The 16329-nt window shown below is 61.8% G+C and overlaps 1 protein-coding gene across 2 annotated transcripts in view; it reads left to right on the forward strand.

Annotated features, from left to right (window-relative positions):
• DAGLA (diacylglycerol lipase alpha) overlaps positions 1-16329 on the forward strand; it is a 60697-nt gene that overhangs the window by 22373 nt on the left and 21995 nt on the right. The window contains exons 2-4 of one of the 2 annotated variants that reach the window (XM_082660976.1): positions 13164-13302; positions 13708-13919; positions 15298-15399. In XM_082660976.1, the coding sequence (XP_082517102.1) occupies positions 13208-13302; positions 13708-13919; positions 15298-15399 (409 nt within the window). In that variant the 5' untranslated portion in view covers positions 13164-13207. Of the gene's footprint in view, positions 1-13026; positions 13303-13707; positions 13920-15297; positions 15400-16329 lie in introns of those variants that run through there. The other variant, XM_082660977.1, reaches the window with a different exon arrangement.

Below are 16329 nucleotides of genomic sequence, written 5' to 3' on the forward strand. Positions count from 1 at the left end.
CGGTGGAGGGTGGAGGGTGGCTGCATGCGTGAACTTAATTTTTACTAGGCTTCACCTGTGTTCACACCCCCAGGCCCCACCTGGGGAGCTGTTCCCAGCCTCTTCTCGCCTCACATCCTGGTGCCACCCTGAGCCCGGGATCTGAAACCAAACTCTGGCCACATGTGAGGGCTAGGGTCCTCACCGCTGCCGGGCCCGGGGCCGCCTCATGTCCTGTGCTCCTGGGTCAGCCCAGCCTGGGGTTTGGGGCCCGGGTCCGCCTGGGGTCTCTTGAGGAGGGAAGGGCTCACTCAGACGCCTGCCACCGATTAGAAGAAGGACAGTCACAGTCGAGTGCATCCAGGGAGGCTTCTGGGGAGATGGCAAGTTTGGAAGCCAGGTGGGGTTGCCGAGGAGCCGTGGACTGAGGAGGGGGCCGGGGGCCCGGGGTCAAGGGGCCTTGGAGCCTTCGGGCTTGAGGACGGAGGCTGTGGTGGATGGTTACGGGCCTCGCCTCCTGTCTCCTCTGTGGGTCGGCCAGGCCTTCGCTCTCTGGGGACCCAGTGTCCCCGGCGCTTGCCGCCAAGGTGGTAGAAAGGTTGTGGGAGACTTTCTAGCCGCAGCCGTCCCCTCAGTGTCAGGGTCTTCCCAGCCCTGGCGGGGACCCCGCTCAAGGTGGGGATGGGCTGTCGGGCTGCAGGGACGTTCTGGGCGGGCAGCTCCATCTGACGCTGGCAGGGAGGGGCACCCAGGAGGCCCCTGAGCCCACGATTCTAGGTCACCTCCTGCACCATCCAGCGGCAGGAGTGGTATTTATAGCAGCCAGCAGCCGCTGAGGGTGGGGCAGTCAGCAGGAGCCGTGACGCAGGCCGCCCCCCTCCGGTCCCCTAGCTCTTGCCGACTCCCTCACCCCCGCTCCGCCCCACTCCAGAGCCTTCCTGGGCAGGCGGCAAAGGGCTGGGCCTGCCGAGGGAACAGGCATTGCCGCACTCCCCGCCGAGCCCCAGAGGAGACAAGGTGCCACTTTCTGCCTGGCAGGAGCCTGTCCGTCTCCTGAACCCCAGGCGGGCATCCCGTTAGCACTCAGTGCACGGCCCTGCTGGTCTCTCTCGACGGCGCCGTCAGCTCTTGTTGAAAGGTTCGTCCCCTGGAGTCACCAGCAGCTTTGCCGACCTCCCCAGGGCCGGCAGGTGCAGTGAAAGGCCTGTCTCATCCCTACTGGTAGTGGGCAGTTAATGGGGCCATGGGCACCTGCCCCAGGTTGACTGGGAGAGGCCCCGCCAAATGCCCATTAGCTCCCTGCCGTGACCTTGTTAAGTGGTTATGGAGTGCCACGCAGGGCTGGAAGGACGGGCAGCAGTCCAGCCCTCGGTCACCAGGGCTGTGCCAGGCAAGTGGCCGCGGCTCCACCTCCTGCCACACCCAGGGAGGAGGCCAGGAAGCAGAGGCCACAGAAGTGACAGTGTGACGAGGCTGGGGCCCCAGGCCCTGAGGGTGAGTCCTCTGGGAAGGAAAGTGACACCCAGCTCCGGAGCCGGAGGTCGGGCCCTGCTCTCTCCGAGCCTTCACCTGCCCAGATACAGGGCAGGACCGAAGGGCGTGAGGAGGCAGAAGGCTGACCTTTGTCAGGTGCCTGATGGGGTGGCCCCCACTGTGGAGGCCAGTGCTCCCCCCATTTCCAGTCTATGTGGCCCCGAGCCTCTGGGCGCATCCCCCAGGCCAGGAGAGAAGCAGGGGGAGGCCAAGGTTTCCTCCTTGGGGGCCTCCAGTGTAGCGGAGAAGGTGAGGCGGGAGCGCCCGGAGCCTGCGGGAAGGTGGGCTGCCACTTCGCTGGTTAGCCACAGGCTGACCCACCAGGGCTGGGGCTTAAGGCCAGCTGGACAGGCCCTGAGCTTCGCCGGGGAGGAACCCCTGGAGTGAGTGGGCGTCTGGAGAGCAGGAAGCACTGGGCAGGGCCCGCTCCATTGATGAGCAGGAGATGGACATGGGAGCAGGAAGCAGGCTTGCCCAGTGGCAGGGCCGGAGGGGGCTGTTGGTGGAGAGCTCTGTAGCTATTGCTTGGGAGTTTTAATCTCATTTAAAGGGCAGTCAGGAGCCCTAATGCACTTTGGAGGAGGGGGTTGATTTAACTAAAACTGTAAACATGTGTGCGCCTAGCTACTGCTACCAAGCCCCCGCTCTGTGCCGGACCCGGCTCTCAGCACTTCACAGCTTTGAACTCACTTTGTCCTCTTCCACGAGGGAGGCGCTGTCATCACCATCCCGTTCTACCGAGGAGGAGGAAGCAGTGGTGGATTCGTCTTGGGAAGTGACTCCGTGCCGTACCGTACTTTGAAGGTCACGGCTCAGTGCACGTCTGAGTGGACAAAAGCCGGGTCCAGCCCTGTCCTCCATCCAGTGGCCTTCGAGCCCGCACCGCTTCCCGGAGGCCTGTGGTCACGTGCTTGGGTCCGGCTTTGTCGTGCCTGGGGAGGTGCGAGGGGATGAGGGGCCTGTAGGAGTCTCTGAGCACCTGGCTCAGTGTTTCCTTTGGCCCTTTGTGGCTCAGGCCAGGCAGACACGTGTGATGGTCGAATTCGCTTGGGCTCCTGGGTGGAGCCGTCCTGCACCAAAATAGCAAGTAGAACTCTAGAAGTCAAGGCCAGAGTGGACCTGACAGGTCATCCTGTCCAGGGCCTCTCAAACGTTTTTAAGCGCTGAGACCGTTTAGCTCAAACACAGTGTTACCAGCAGCCCCAATATGGAAAAGCCGCTCTGGCCACGTAGCCTGCAAACCCTCGCCAGCTGTGACCGTCTCCCCTCCTCTGGGGGTGTCTGAGGGTTTCCAGAAACCCACTTGGGAGAGCACTGCCATCCGCTCACGGGCACAGGAAGGGAGGGCCACAGAGGGGCAGGGCCGGGGCTGAGGCCTGAGGGCCGTTGGAAGCAGCACCTACCACCCCCAGCGATGCTCTGTGGCGGGACAGGACGCCGGCCCTCCGGTCACACGCGGGAACTCTGCAGACCTCCTCCCCCGGGAAAGAGCTTGTGTTACGCAGTCACTCGATCCCTGCCTGCTTCTGCGATGCCCAGGGAATGGTTGAAGTGAAACTCAATAGCCTGAGTGCGGGCCTGTGCCCTAGATGGCCGTGCTGCCCGGGCAGGCGGCCCCTCCGCCGATCCTCCGTGGCCCGTGCAGCCTCCCGGAGCCTGGAGAGCATTTCCCACAGTGCAGGCAGAGGAGGCAGGCGCGATAGGACCGTGATGGCACAGGGTATGCTGGGCGTGGGGGTGGGTTCCCAGAGGGGAGGTGTCAGGCTAGGGGTGCCCACTTAACATCCTCATTAGCAGCCTCGCTAGGGGGCCCCTCCTGAAGTGGAGGGTGCTAATTCCTCTCAGAGGTGTTGCCGCACCTGGAACGGGGAGTCTCTTCTCGGAAGCTCTTGGGAAGCCGGCCAGAGCATTGCAGATGAACTGCCTTCTGGGGGCCCCCCAGGCACTGGCTCGCAGGAGAGCAGAGGCCCTGGGGGAGGTGAGGGGCGAGAGGGCCTGGTGGGGACTGCCGGTAGGATGCAGAACTGGGCATCCAGCCCTCAGGGCATCCAGCCACTGAGCCACTGAGCTGGGAACACAGACAGACAGGGGCATTCCGCAGGAGCACAGGTGTGGCCTTGGGCCGGAGCTCCCCAGTCCCAGCTGAGCCGTGGGATGGTGATTCCCATCTCAGTGGCTCTTCGTGGATTAAGGAGGCAGAGCCAGTGAAGCCTCAGCCTGGCAGGTGGGGCTCCTAGGAGAAGCTGCCATCCCTGCCTGAGAAGGTAGGTCAGGGCATTGTGTAGGCTGGCACGGGTGAGGGCAGGCATGGGTCAGCCTGGTGCCAGGGGTTGGGAGCAGGGCCTTTCCGTGTGGGAGGCTTGACTTCCCTCACGGAGATCAGCGGCCCTGCCACAACTCGGGCAGTGAGGATGAGGTCTGAGCGCTCTCAGGAGAGGTGATGGATAAATAATGCTGATATCAGCTAGTACTTCCCGAGAGCTGAGCGCTTCATATGCATTATTTCACTTACTCCTTACGACTCCCTGTGAGGCGGGTACCTCCATTGTCCTCTTTTGCAGATGAGGAAACGGAGGCTCCGAGAAATGAAGGTCACAGGCAACTAGAAGTGACAGAACCAAGATTCAGACTCGGGGCTGTCCCACTCCGGGGCCGGAGGGAAGGCAGCGGCAGGCTCCTTCGATGAGCCGTCACCCTCCAGGTGCCCGCATTTGAGAGGGTGGGTTCCAGGGGAGGCGGGGTAAAGACATTGAGCACGTGAGGGACCCTGAGAAGACCACAGGGGCAGCACAGAAAGGACTCCGCCTGGACAGAAACAAACCTGGGCTGGGTGCCTGCATCCGTCCACAGACAGACGGGAGGAACTGGCCAGGGGCTGGGAAACCCAGGTGCCGCGAGTGCCCAGCAGGAGGCCAGCAGAGCCTGCCTCTTCCCCGGGCACCAGAATGAGTGTGGGACAAAGGGCATTCCTAGTTTCAGGAAAATAAACAGTCTCCAAGGAAGAATTCAGAAATGAAACCTGGCCTGGCCAGAGGGGAACCTCTTCCACTATGGGAAACAGGTCCATTCCGGCCCAGAACTAAGTAAGCCCCGGTGTAACCGCACCCCCCGCCCCCAAGGAGAGCACGGGGAGGGCTGCGGAGTAGCCACGGGAGGGTCCTGCTGCCTCCCGGGCCCTCCGTCCTCGTCCCCCAGCAGCCAGCCACTCTCCCAGAACAGCTAGTTGATTCCCGGGGAGCTGGTGTCAGTGACAGGGCCCGTGGCAGATGGTAAATTCTGTTTGTTGTAGATGAGTGGAGAATAATTAGCGTGAGAACGAGAAGCTGGAGCCTCTGTGATGAAGGAGCCCTGAGGAGGGCTCGGGAGGGGCTGGGAGCACAGCCTGGAGCCTCGGGCCTGGCCCTCTCCAGCTGAGTGACCTTGGGCAAGTTTCTTAGCTTCTCTGGGCCTGTTTCCTCATCTGTAAAGTGGGTTAACAATAGCACTCACCTCGTAGGGCTGCTCCAAGGACGCCACTGAAGTAGGCAATATCTGCGAGCGGCTTGCTCCTACAGTACCTGGCGTGTAGTAGGTGACACGTAAGAATTTTTTTTAAATAACTGGAGATAGAATAATGGTTGGAGCTATTTCCGGGTCCAGCCCAGCATGACCGTAGCCGTGGCCCCCAGTAGCTGGGGCCCCTCCTTTTCATCCTCTTCCCTGAACTCTGTGCCCAGCTCCCAGATTGCTCTTTCGTGGGGAGGGGCTGTGGCCAGCAAGCACGTGGATGTGGAGAGAACTCAGCAGGGAGGCCTGGCTTCGAAGCCTGACTTGGCCTCCCACTCCCTGGGTTATTTAACCTTGGAGCCTCGGTTTCCCTATCTGTGACATGAGAACAGCTATACCCACCCATGGGCTCGTGGTGAGGGGCACAGGAGGTGCTTCCCCTGGTCCTTCCAGCCTGCCCTGGTGGGGAGGGCCAGGAAGGGGCTTGCGAGTCTGAGACTCTGTGCGGGGGAGGGGAGCAGAGGCGGCAGCATCCCCCCCGCCCCCACCGTTTCAGTCCCAGGGCCTGGGCGTGTGAGGACCCACCTCTTGCCGAAATCCGGCCTCAGCCCCGGGCTGGCTCGCCTCTACCTTCTGCTTCGGCACAGCTGACGTGTGAAAAGCAGCAGCTTTCCGGCCCCTAACTTGGGTTGCACACACCCAGGCCCAGGCTGGCTGTGCACGTGGCCCCCGGCCCACGCGCGCTCCTTCTCTGTCGCCTCCTTCGCTGCCCTGCCCCTCCCCGTGCCTCCCAGAGCCCAGCTTCTGTGTGGGACCCCACACCTGGGAGGGAGAGGGACTCGAAGGGCCGAAGGAACATGTGGGAATAAGGAATCGCACTGAGGGGCAGAGAGTTTTCCTTTTAAGTAACTCAAGGAGGCTACTTTGAAATCCCAGCCCTGCCTCGTCTTTGTCATGGGATCTTCGGGCAAGCCATCGCCCCTCTGTGACCTCGGTTTCTCCATCTGTAAAGCTGGGGCGGTACCCCTACTGTCTGACGAGGCTGGAATAAGAGGACGCATAAAGCTTCTAGCTCTGGGCCCACCACCCACGCACCTCCAGGCAGCCCGTGGACCCACCCCCGACCCCCGGGCTCAGTTTTCCTTATCTGCAGAGTGGGGCCAATGCCCACAGTCTCCCCGTGGTGGTGTGACCAGGAGTCTGGAGCCACAGGAAGACCCGGAGAGCTCTTTGTGGTCCCCGAGGCCATGGCCCCTCACTCCGTGGGGGACACGGGACGCCTGCTCCTGGGTTCAGAAACAGGCCTTTAGCTGAACTCTGCTCCTCAGAAGCAGCAGTTAAAACATGGGCTCTGGAACTAGGCTGTGTGACCTGGAGCAAGTCACTTCATCTCATCTGTAAAACGTGGTAATAGCAGTGCCTACCTCACAGTTACTATGAGGATTAAGTGAGTTATGTTTGCAAAGGGCTTAGACAAGACCCAAGACGTGGTAGGCAACTGACAAATGCTGGAGGGAGCAGAACACCTGGGTCCCCAACTTCAGGTGGGCTGAGCTCTCCTCCATCGCCCTGGAACCGCCCTGCAGCCTCGTGAAATGATTCTAGTTAATACGTGCGGATCCCCTCTCTCTGCAGGTGCTCCCTCATGTAAGCCTCACAAGCCAGCAGAGAGATGAACTAGCTCTCTTAACTAGCCACACAGCTGAGAAGTGGAGGTGCTGGGATTTGACCATCCCTGGAGCCCGTGCTCTGGACACGGCTAAAGAGTGCAGGAGCCGTCTGCCAGCCCACGTAGGCCAGAGGGCAGCCCCTGGTGAGCCCGCCCCAGCTGGGACAGAACCTCTGGGGGCCACCACTTGCCCTGCAGGCTGCCCGGGGTCCAGTCTCCCTGCAGTCAGATGCACCCCTCAAGACTAGACACGCTCCAGCACCCGACACAGCCCCAGAGGGCTTAGCAGGCAGCAGGTACCTGTCCCTTTCACTGTTTCTGGAGCATCTTCTCATTTCAAAGCCCTGTCACGTGGGGCATCCCATTCATTATGGGAATGGGAGTCCTGGGCCCTCCCCTCAGGGCCCCAAGGATTGCAACACCTTACAGAGCTACAAGAGTCCTTACCCAATTTCCCTTTTAACTTTGGCCACCAGGAAGCGCGGAGTCTAATGATAGTTCTACATGTAGCTCCTGTGAGGGCCTTTATGGCTTACACACGTACAACAATTTCCCTAACCTTCTATTTTAATCTACTTACTTTTTGTTCTGAGGTTTGTTTCTACATTTATATTCCACCTTTTCATTGTTTGTGGTTCCTGTATAGGCACCTGCAGCCTTAGCTGTGGATGTAAATAAATATTAACAAATACAAAAATACAAGCCTCCCTTAGTCCAGGCTCCTTATTCTTCAGAAGAGGTAACTGAGGTCTGGAGGGGTGGTGACTTTCTGGCCTGGGGGTGCTGCCCTTGGTCTGGGACTGGCAGCTCTGGCCCAGTCACCAGGCCTCAGCAGGTAGGGCTAAACGGGGTCTAGGGAAGGTGGGCTTGAGGCTGAGGTGTCCTCTTCTTCACCAGCTGAGCTGCAGAGTGATGGGGACCCCACCCGCCGAGAAGGTGGAGAGCTAGCCACTGATGACTCTGCGTGAATCCGTACAAATGATTGATGCCTTCTTTCGGGTTGATCTCCAGCGAGGGAGCTCGTGTGGATTTTGCCGGCTTCCAAGAGAGTTATGTATCAAGAGTGCAAAAGAGAGGATCTCAGCCCAGGCTCCCTGGGGTGACACTGCTAATGGGAGTGCCTCTCGGGGAGTTCGAGAAGGGCGTGCTGTAAGGAAGGGGAAGGGATGGGCCACCTTGGGGACCCTGACTGTGTGTTCAGCACCAGGTGGGGTGGAGGTAATGGGAAAGCTGGGAGCCTCTGGGGACTCTCTGAGCCTTGGTTTACTCTCCCATAAAAGGGGGCCCCAGGACTGTTTCCAAGGCCCCTTCTAACCCTGACGTTCCTGCAGTGGGTGTGGGCTTTGGACGGCAGAAGGAAGGACCTGTGTCCCTTGCCTGCTCAGCCTGTTGCTCCTCTGAAGATGTGGGGCAGAGTCTCTGAGCCTCAGCCTCCTCGTTCTTCAGTAGAAATATTTAGCGGAAGAGCCAGATGCCCTGAGCACCTAGTCTGTGACGGGTGCTGGCTTAAGTGTATGACTCACTTAACCCTTGTGACAATTCTGAGGTAGCTACTGTTCTTAGCCCCACTTTAGAAATAAGGAACCATGGCACAGAGAGGTTAAGTAACTTGTCCAAGGTCACACAGCCAGTAAGTGCAGAGCCAGGACTCAGACACAGCCTGTTTTTAGAGCATGTGGAGTGAGAGCAAGGCTGTCACCCTGCATCACTGCTGTGAGGATGGCAGGTGATTAGTCCAGGACATGGGAGGTGCTCAGCTGATGTCAGATGTATCCCGGTGGCCTGGACCTGGCTGTCATCCCTTCCTTCAGGCTCAACTTCTAGCCCATTTTTGGCCCGGATGCCTGAAGCCACCTCTGCCAGGTGGGAAATCTCATGGGCTGACCTAGAGGCTGCTGGTGACACTGGACGGGCCTCCTACAGCATCATCCTGTCCTCTGTGGTTCACACTGACTCTGGTGTCCTGGCCCCCCTGCAGGCAAACGAGGTGAACTCCCATGTCCCACCCGCCCTGAGCTGGAACTCTCTGTCCCGGGGGCAGCCCGTGCCCTCCTCCCTTCCCTGGGAGCTCTCAGCACCCCACCAGCTGGGACCCACCGCCAAGGGGCACTTCTCCCTGAAACCTGCTCCCTGGACCAAGCCCAAGGGGACCTTAGGATCAGGGGTGAGGCCCAGCCCAGGGCATTTAAATAGCAGCGCCCCTGCTCAAGGCCCCTGTCAGGGCTCGTATGTGCTCAGTCTGGCCCTTGCTGGTCAGCTGGAGGCAATCATGGGCATCCGCAGCACCTGCCCAAACCCCAGCACCTGTCGCAGATCACCGTGCCACGAAGTCCCCAGAAGCCCCTCAGGAGCCCTGTTGATGTGATGCCCCCCACCCACCCACTGTGAATGGAGCCCTGGGCTCCGCCGTGACCTATGCAGACCTCTGTGACCTCGTCCCAGCCAGCTTTCGCTGCAGCCTTCCATGGGGGTGCCGTTGTCCCCGTTTTGCAGCTGAAGAAACCAAAGCCCTAGCACAGTTAAGACAGCCAGAGGAGAGGATGGTCAGGGAGAGCGCTGGGGAGCGACATTTCCCCAAAACTGAAGGATTTGAGCGAAGACGGAAGGAGCCATGCCCCCAGCGCTTACGACAGCTGCTTCAGGGGGATGGAGCGGTGGTTTGGAGGGGCCAGGGCTGCCCAGGGGGAGAGGGGGTGTGAAGGAGAGCAATGCTGCAAGGCCCCCGCCCTCCGGGACTCTCGGGTGAGCTGGGACAGGGACGGGCAGCAAGGAATCAGCAGGTGGCCAGGGCTACGCTGGGATGAGGGATCCCATAGGGTGCAGCCTGTTCTGCATGAGAGGAGTGCGGGGTGCTGCCAGGGAGGGTTTCAAGGGGGGCCGACTTTTGGTCGGCCCGAGAAAGATGAGTAGGATTTTGCCCGGCCGAGGAACTGGGGTAAAGAAAGCACAGATTCCAGTGAGGTGTTTTTAGGGAGCAGCAAGTTTGGGGGGTCTGGAAAGGAGGGTGAGGCAGTGTGAGAAGGGGCTGGAGTGCCTCCCCAGCCAGAAGGTGGCCCTGTGCCTGTCTATGCCTGGGATCCTTAGGGCTTGGGGAGTATCTTCCTGCTTCAGGATTCAGAGAGGGCAAGGCACCTGCCCAAGGTTGCACAGCCTGCCTGCCAGTTACTGAGGCCATTAGCTGCTGCCTGAGAGGCTTGGACTTTATCCTGCAGACCACTGGAGCCATGGAAGGTTTTTAAAGTAGGGATCAGCGTGTGCGTCTTAGAAAACAGTTTTGCATTTTTAGAGAGAGGAACTCTGAGAATGGTTAATACTTAACTCGGGGGCCTGAACCTCCATCAAGGAAATTGGGCTTTGTGGGTGGAGGAAGAAGGGGGCCTCGGAGTGCCACTCAAGTCCTTCCATCCACGTGTGGGGTTGTCCTGGTGCCTCCCCTCACACCTGCCTCTGTTGGGGGGGTGCCCAGCCAGGGGCATGGGAGGCGCCCAGCAGTGCCCCTGTTCTCCCCCGCCCACCGGCGGGGGCGCCACACCTCCCCTGGAAGTGCCCCTGGTCTGGGTAAGGAAGGGAGGCTGTGCGCTGCCCCCACTGAGGTTTCTGAAGGGCACGGACCCTGTGCCCTAGGGGAGGAGAGCCAGAGGTGGTGCTTTGTGGCAGCCCTGGACCAGGAAGTAGCCTCTGCCCTCCCCCATCCTGAGACATTTCCTCCGGATGAACTCACATCCCCAGCAGGGGAACAGGCCCCCATTGTGAAGGGCCGGGGTCTCGAGAGAAAGGGCGTCTTTCAGGCCCTTAAAAATAGCAGCCCTGGGATGTATGAATCTGCATGGAGTCGAGTGGCCCATCCTCCCCCAGCAGCAGCACAGGCGCTGTCGCCCCCCAGCCCACACCGTGACCTGGTGGTGACCAGCTGGAGAATCCACTAGCCCAGGCCGCTGGTCCACCGGCTTCACGCACTCTCCCTCTGCTTCGCCCGCCTGAGCTAAGACCGTCGCTGGCTTTGTCCAGCACTGCTGGGCCCTCTCGTATGGTCCGCACTAGACCCTTAGCAGGTGGGGATAATCGACACTTTACAGATGAGGAAACTGAGGCACAACTAGTAAGTCATACCTTTAGCGGGTGATGGAGCCCGGGTCGGAAGCCAGGCAGCGCTGGGCCTAGGATTCTGCCCAGCTGGGGGCTGGGCCCGGGTGCAGGCTGGAGGGCGCGGGGTGTAGTCCCCAGGCCTGTAATGGGGCACCCGGTGGGGTCAGCCCGCAGCAGCCCTGCCACGTGACCTAGGGGGGACTGGCACTGACCACAGCTGTCGGCTGGGCACTCCCTGAGCCGGGGGACAGAGGCTGCCACTGGCCGTATCACTCCAGGGTCTTGACAGATCTTCAGCCACTTCTGCAGGGGAGCCAGGCTCACCCCACCTCTCCCGCCTGAGAGCAGGTAGGGCGGGGCCGCGTGCGCCCGAGGTTGTTAAGTGAATGATACGTGTGAGTTGAGGGAGTTCTAGCCATTCTAGACTCCAAGAGGTGAAGGGCGGGGGTGAGAGCAGGCGATTGGGAAGGGTTCACCCTGCATCCCTGAGCACGAGATGTTCTAGGCTCCTGGCAGGGCAGCCCTCACCCGCCAGCCCCTCTGGGACAGCCCTCCCCTTCCTCTGCCGGGGTCTGGCCTGATTAGAGCGGTGCTGCAGCACCTGCTGGGACCTCTCAGTCACTTCATTTGTGTGAGGGGCCCCTGAGCCCAACCCCACGCTCCAGCTCACCCTCCGTGGGCCACCTGGAATCAGGGAAGGGCTGTAGAGAGCTGGCGGCTGAAATACCAGCTGTTGGCAGCTCTGCCCTTCCCAGCCCTGCTGCCACCCATGGAGTCCCAGCCCCTCCCATCCCGTCCGTCCTTTCAAACCGGAGCCGTTGCGGTCAGCCGCTTGTCACAGACACAGGACTGGAGCCCCAGCCTCCTGCAGTCCCAGACCCCCACCCCCCGGACACCCCGCCACGCAGCTCCGCGCTCTCCATCCTTCTCCTGCTTCCCAGAATCCGTGCTCCGACTCCTCCTTGGAGAGAGTGGGATGATGTCACTTCCTGAGGGTGGGGGGAGGAGTAGGCACGACCCCAGCAGGCTAGCCCGCCAGCCTGCCCGGCAGGCCGCCACCTCTCTGGGAGCAGCCGGGCAGCGGCTGGATGAAGCGGCTGCACCAGGGAGAGGGCGACCGAGACGGGCTGGGCTGGACTTGCTGGCCGGCCACCTGGCTGCACACCCCGTCGCCCACCCTGAGGGCCGCGCCCACCGGCCGGGGAGACTTGGCCACTTCCCGAGTGATGCCGGTCTCCGCAGACACTCTTTTTCCCTGGAGCCGTCACCGGGGAGAGGAGGACTTGCCGCCCACCTCTGGACCAGGTGCCATGTAAGCCTCTGCCAGCCTGGGGGCAGCTGCCCACCAGCACCCAGCCTCCCGCAGCAGGGGTTCCTCCGCACAGCTGAGCGCAGGGCTGCCCCGGAGCCCCTCACCCGTGTCTCCCGGACCCCCCCCGTGGGGAGCCAACCAGCCGGCGCCCCTGCCCTGGTTCCTAGGGCTCTAAGGAGGTGGGGAGGCCCAGATTCCTGGGCCCTCCTCCCTGAGCTTGCCTGTGGCTAACTTGAATTCAGCTACTTCAGAGAGTTGAGATCTGGGCGGTAAAGGCTGCATGGCCCAGGGTGGGTGTGGGAGCGGTGGTCGCCAGGGGGATGGGATACCCGCAGGGCTTGCCCACTGCCCTTCCGGCAGAGGGGCTGGGCACCCCAGCTACACTCCTGACCCCCTGTCTCAACCACGTCCTTCCCTGCCAAGAGGCTTAGCTGTGATTGGGAATTCTGTCTGACGGGTGCAAAATCAAGTCATGGAACGTGCTCCCAGCATTCCAGCAAAGCACGAAACGGAAGACATCATTCCGCAGATATTTACTGAACACCTACTATGTGCTGGGCGCTCCCATCCTCCATGTGTCCAGCCCCACGCATGCCCTCACCCCCACCTTCCCCAAGGCCTTCAGCCTTCCACCTGCCCGGCTCGGCGCATGCTGGGAGACAGACTCAGGCTCGGCCTGGGAAGCCCTCACCCAACCCCAAGGACAGAATGAACTGGGCAGCAGGTGGTGGGTGAGGGGGCTCCCTGATCCCATGGAAAGGGAGGCAGGGGTGAGCCCAGGTCTTTAAGGGAGCTGAGCAGTTCCTGTTGGGGTGACCCCAGGCAGAGCTGATCCCAAGGGGTCTGTGCCAGTCCTGCGGGGAGGAGAGTCCTCACGGGTAAGACTGAAGCCAGTGTCTGGCTGCTACAGTTTTAGATATTGGCTCCAGGGGATGGATACTGTGGGAGGTGGATCCTGCCCAGGGATGGGCCTGAAAGCCCTGGGGCTGTAGGGCCTGGGAGAGATGCCTCTGCTGCTGGGCACACCTGACCAGGAGCGCGGTGGCCCTGGGTGCCGCAGCAGCCCGGGCAGCCTCAGGGTCCTCTGCTCTGTTTCAGGAGGTGAGCGCCAGGCCCGCTGAGCCTCTGCAGAGCTGCCAGCCATGCCCGGGATCGTGGTGTTCCGGCGGCGCTGGTCTGTGGGCAGCGATGACCTCGTCCTGCCAGCCATCTTCCTCTTCCTCCTCCACACCACCTGGTGAGTCTCGGGGCCACGCCACGGGCCTGGAAGGAGGCCTGCTGGCCATCTGTCCCAACCCTGTTGTGTTCCCAGCTCCCCGGAGTTGGTGCTGAAATGGCTATGCCTTTAGGGCAATACCCCCGTGGAGCCCAGAGACCCCGCCTGGCCACCGCCGGACCTGACCCCAGCACTGGGCAGAGCCGCTGTGCTGTCTGCCCACGGCTGGTGGCTGGGCTCCCCGCTCTCGTTCCCCTGTCCCTGGATGCCCGTGTCCTCAGAGGGACTTGCTGCCAGGTAGACAGGGGTCCTGCTCCCGGAGCAGTGAAGCCCTCCACCCCGCGTCCAGGCTGCGTGCGGCTGCCCGCCGGAGGCCGTGGGAGGTGCGTGGGCCGCCCGGCCCCTCTCACGTGCACGTTCCCCCAGGTTTGTGATCCTGTCCGTGGTGCTCTTCGGCCTGGTCTACAACCCGAACGAGGCCTGCTCCCTGAACCTGGTGGACCACGGCCGCGGTTACCTGGGCATTTTGCTGAGCTGCATGATCGCTGAGATGGCCATCATCTGGCTGAGCATGCGCGGCGGCATCCTCTACACGGAGCCCCGCGAATCCATGCAGTACGTGCTCTACGTGCGCCTGGGTAAGGGCCCCCTGCCGTGGGTGAGGGGGCCGCTCCGGCCCACCCCCACCCCCTCCCTCCTCCTGGGCCCAGCGTTCTTTCGGCCACACGCGATGGGCTGGGCCCTGTGCCAGCACCAGGGCCAGCAGCGAACAGGCAGACTTACTGGGCCCGGTTCTGGACCGGGGGTGGGCAGACTGCGGCCTGAGGGCCAAGCGCAGCCCGCCGTCTGTTTTTTAAATAAAGTTTTATTGGAACCCAGCCACACTCATTCATTTAGTACTTATTGCCTCTGGCTGCTTTTGCATGACCACAGCAGAGCCGAGAAGTTGTGACGGACGTTATGACCCACAACATCTAAAAATGTTATTTACTCTACGGCCCTTTACAGAAAAAGGTTGCCGACCGCTGCCCCGTCTAGGCTGTGCATATCCTTCAGCTGCTTTGTGACCCTTCCCCAAACAGCCCCCCACCCTCCCAGGGAAGCCCCTCAGGGGCCTGGACCAGCTCCCGGAGGACCCGCCTGTCTCCTCTTCCTTGGGCTCGGGTCCCAGCCGCCTCTCCCAGTCACTCCGGGTGGATACTCTTGTGCTCCTGTGGCCTCTGCTAAGTCCTCTTCCCGTGTTAACTCAGGGAGGAGCCATTGTTGGCCTCATTTTGCAGATGAGGAATCCGGGGCCCAGGGAGGTTACTTTGCTCGCTTAAGGTCACATGGCTAGAAAGCACATGAGTGTCAGAGCTGAGATTTGAACCCAAGTTGTCTGGCTCTAAAGCCTGGGCTCTCGGCTGCCACACTGGGATGGCTGTAGAGCTGGGGCTTCCAATGCTGCCCCCTGGGGGGCCGTCAATTCTCCCACCTGCCCCCCTAACCCCATCTCAGCCCTGGGCCCACTGCTCTGGTCTGGGCAGGGCACCTTGGGCAGCTGGCTGCTGGGGCCCTTTCCCTCTCCTGCCTCAAGTGCCAGAGGCCTCCTCCTGGGAATAGCAGTTTCCATGAAATGAACACCCCGTCACCCAGTCCTCACAGCCCTGTACCATGGACCTTGTCACCCCCATTTTACAGACGAGGAAACGGAGGCTCAGAGAGCTTAGGTAACTTGCCTAAGATGCGTCTGATCCCGGAGTTCATGGATATAGTTCTCATTCCCGAACGAACAGAGAAACGCCTCTTCGTCATGCACCTTTGCAGTCACCTTCTCAGGGGGACGTCGGGGCCTGAGGGCACATGAGTAGAACCGGTGGTGGGACAGCCACACCCCCTGGGCCCTCTGCGCCACGAGGCCTGTGTGGCAGGGGCGGCGGGCAGTCTGCTGTGCTGGCCAGGCATCCTGTGACGGGGGAGCCGGGCCCAGGTTCCGGGGCCTCCCGCCCTTCAGCTGGGGCCCTCCTCTCCTTGCAGCCATCCTGGTGATCGAGTTCATCTATGCCGTCGTGGGCATCGTCTGGCTCACCCAGTACTACGCCTCCTGCAATGACCTCACTGCCAAAAACGTCACGCTCGGTATGTTGGTCGGCCCGGGCGTGGAGGGGCCGGGGCCAGCCCTGACCCTGACCCTAACCCTAACCCTAACCCTAACCCTAACCCTAACCCTGGCGTGGAGGGCACAGGGCCGGGTTAGACAGGGCAGCCCAGGGATGGAGGGGACGGGGCCAGCCCTAACCCTAACCCTAACCCTAACCCTGGCGTGGAGGGCACAGGGCCAGGTTAGACAGGGCAGCCCAGGGATGGAGGGGCCGGGGCCAGCCCCGACCCTAACCCTAACCCTAACCCTGGCGTGGAGGGCACAGGGCCAGGTTAGACAGGGCAGCCCCGGGATGGAGGGGACGGGGCCAGCCCTAACCCTAACCCTAACCCTAACCCTGGCGTGGAGGGCACAGGGCCAGGTTAGACAGGGCAGCCCCGGGATGGAGGGGACGGGGTCAGCCCTAACCCTAACCCTAACCCTAACCCTGGCGTGGAGGGCACAGGGCCAGGTTAGACAGGGCAGCCCAGGGATGGAGGGGCCGGGGTCAGCCCTAACCCTAACCCTAACCCTAACCCTAACCCTAACCCTAACCCTAACCCTAACCCTGGCGTGGAGGGCACAGGGCCAGGTTAGACAGGGCAGCCCCGGGATGGAGGGGACGGGGTCAGCCCTAACCCTAACCCTAACCCTAACCCTGGCGTGGAGGGCACAGGGCCAGGTTAGACAGGGCAGCCCTGGGATGGAGGGGACGGGGTCAGCCCTAACCCTAACCCTAACCCTAACCCTGGCGTGGAGGGCACAGGGCCAGGTTAGACAGGGCAGCCCCGGGATGGAGGGGCCGGGGCCAGCCCCGACCCTAACCCTAACCCTAACCCTGGCGTGGAGGGCACAGGGCCAGGTTAGACAGGGCAGCCCCGGGATGGAGGGGACGGGGTCAGCCCTAACCCTAACCCTAACCCTAACCC

This window comes from Grampus griseus (genome assembly GCF_964374135.1).
Source record: "Grampus griseus genome assembly, chromosome: 8".
Classification (NCBI taxonomy): domain Eukaryota; kingdom Metazoa; phylum Chordata; class Mammalia; order Artiodactyla; family Delphinidae; genus Grampus; species Grampus griseus.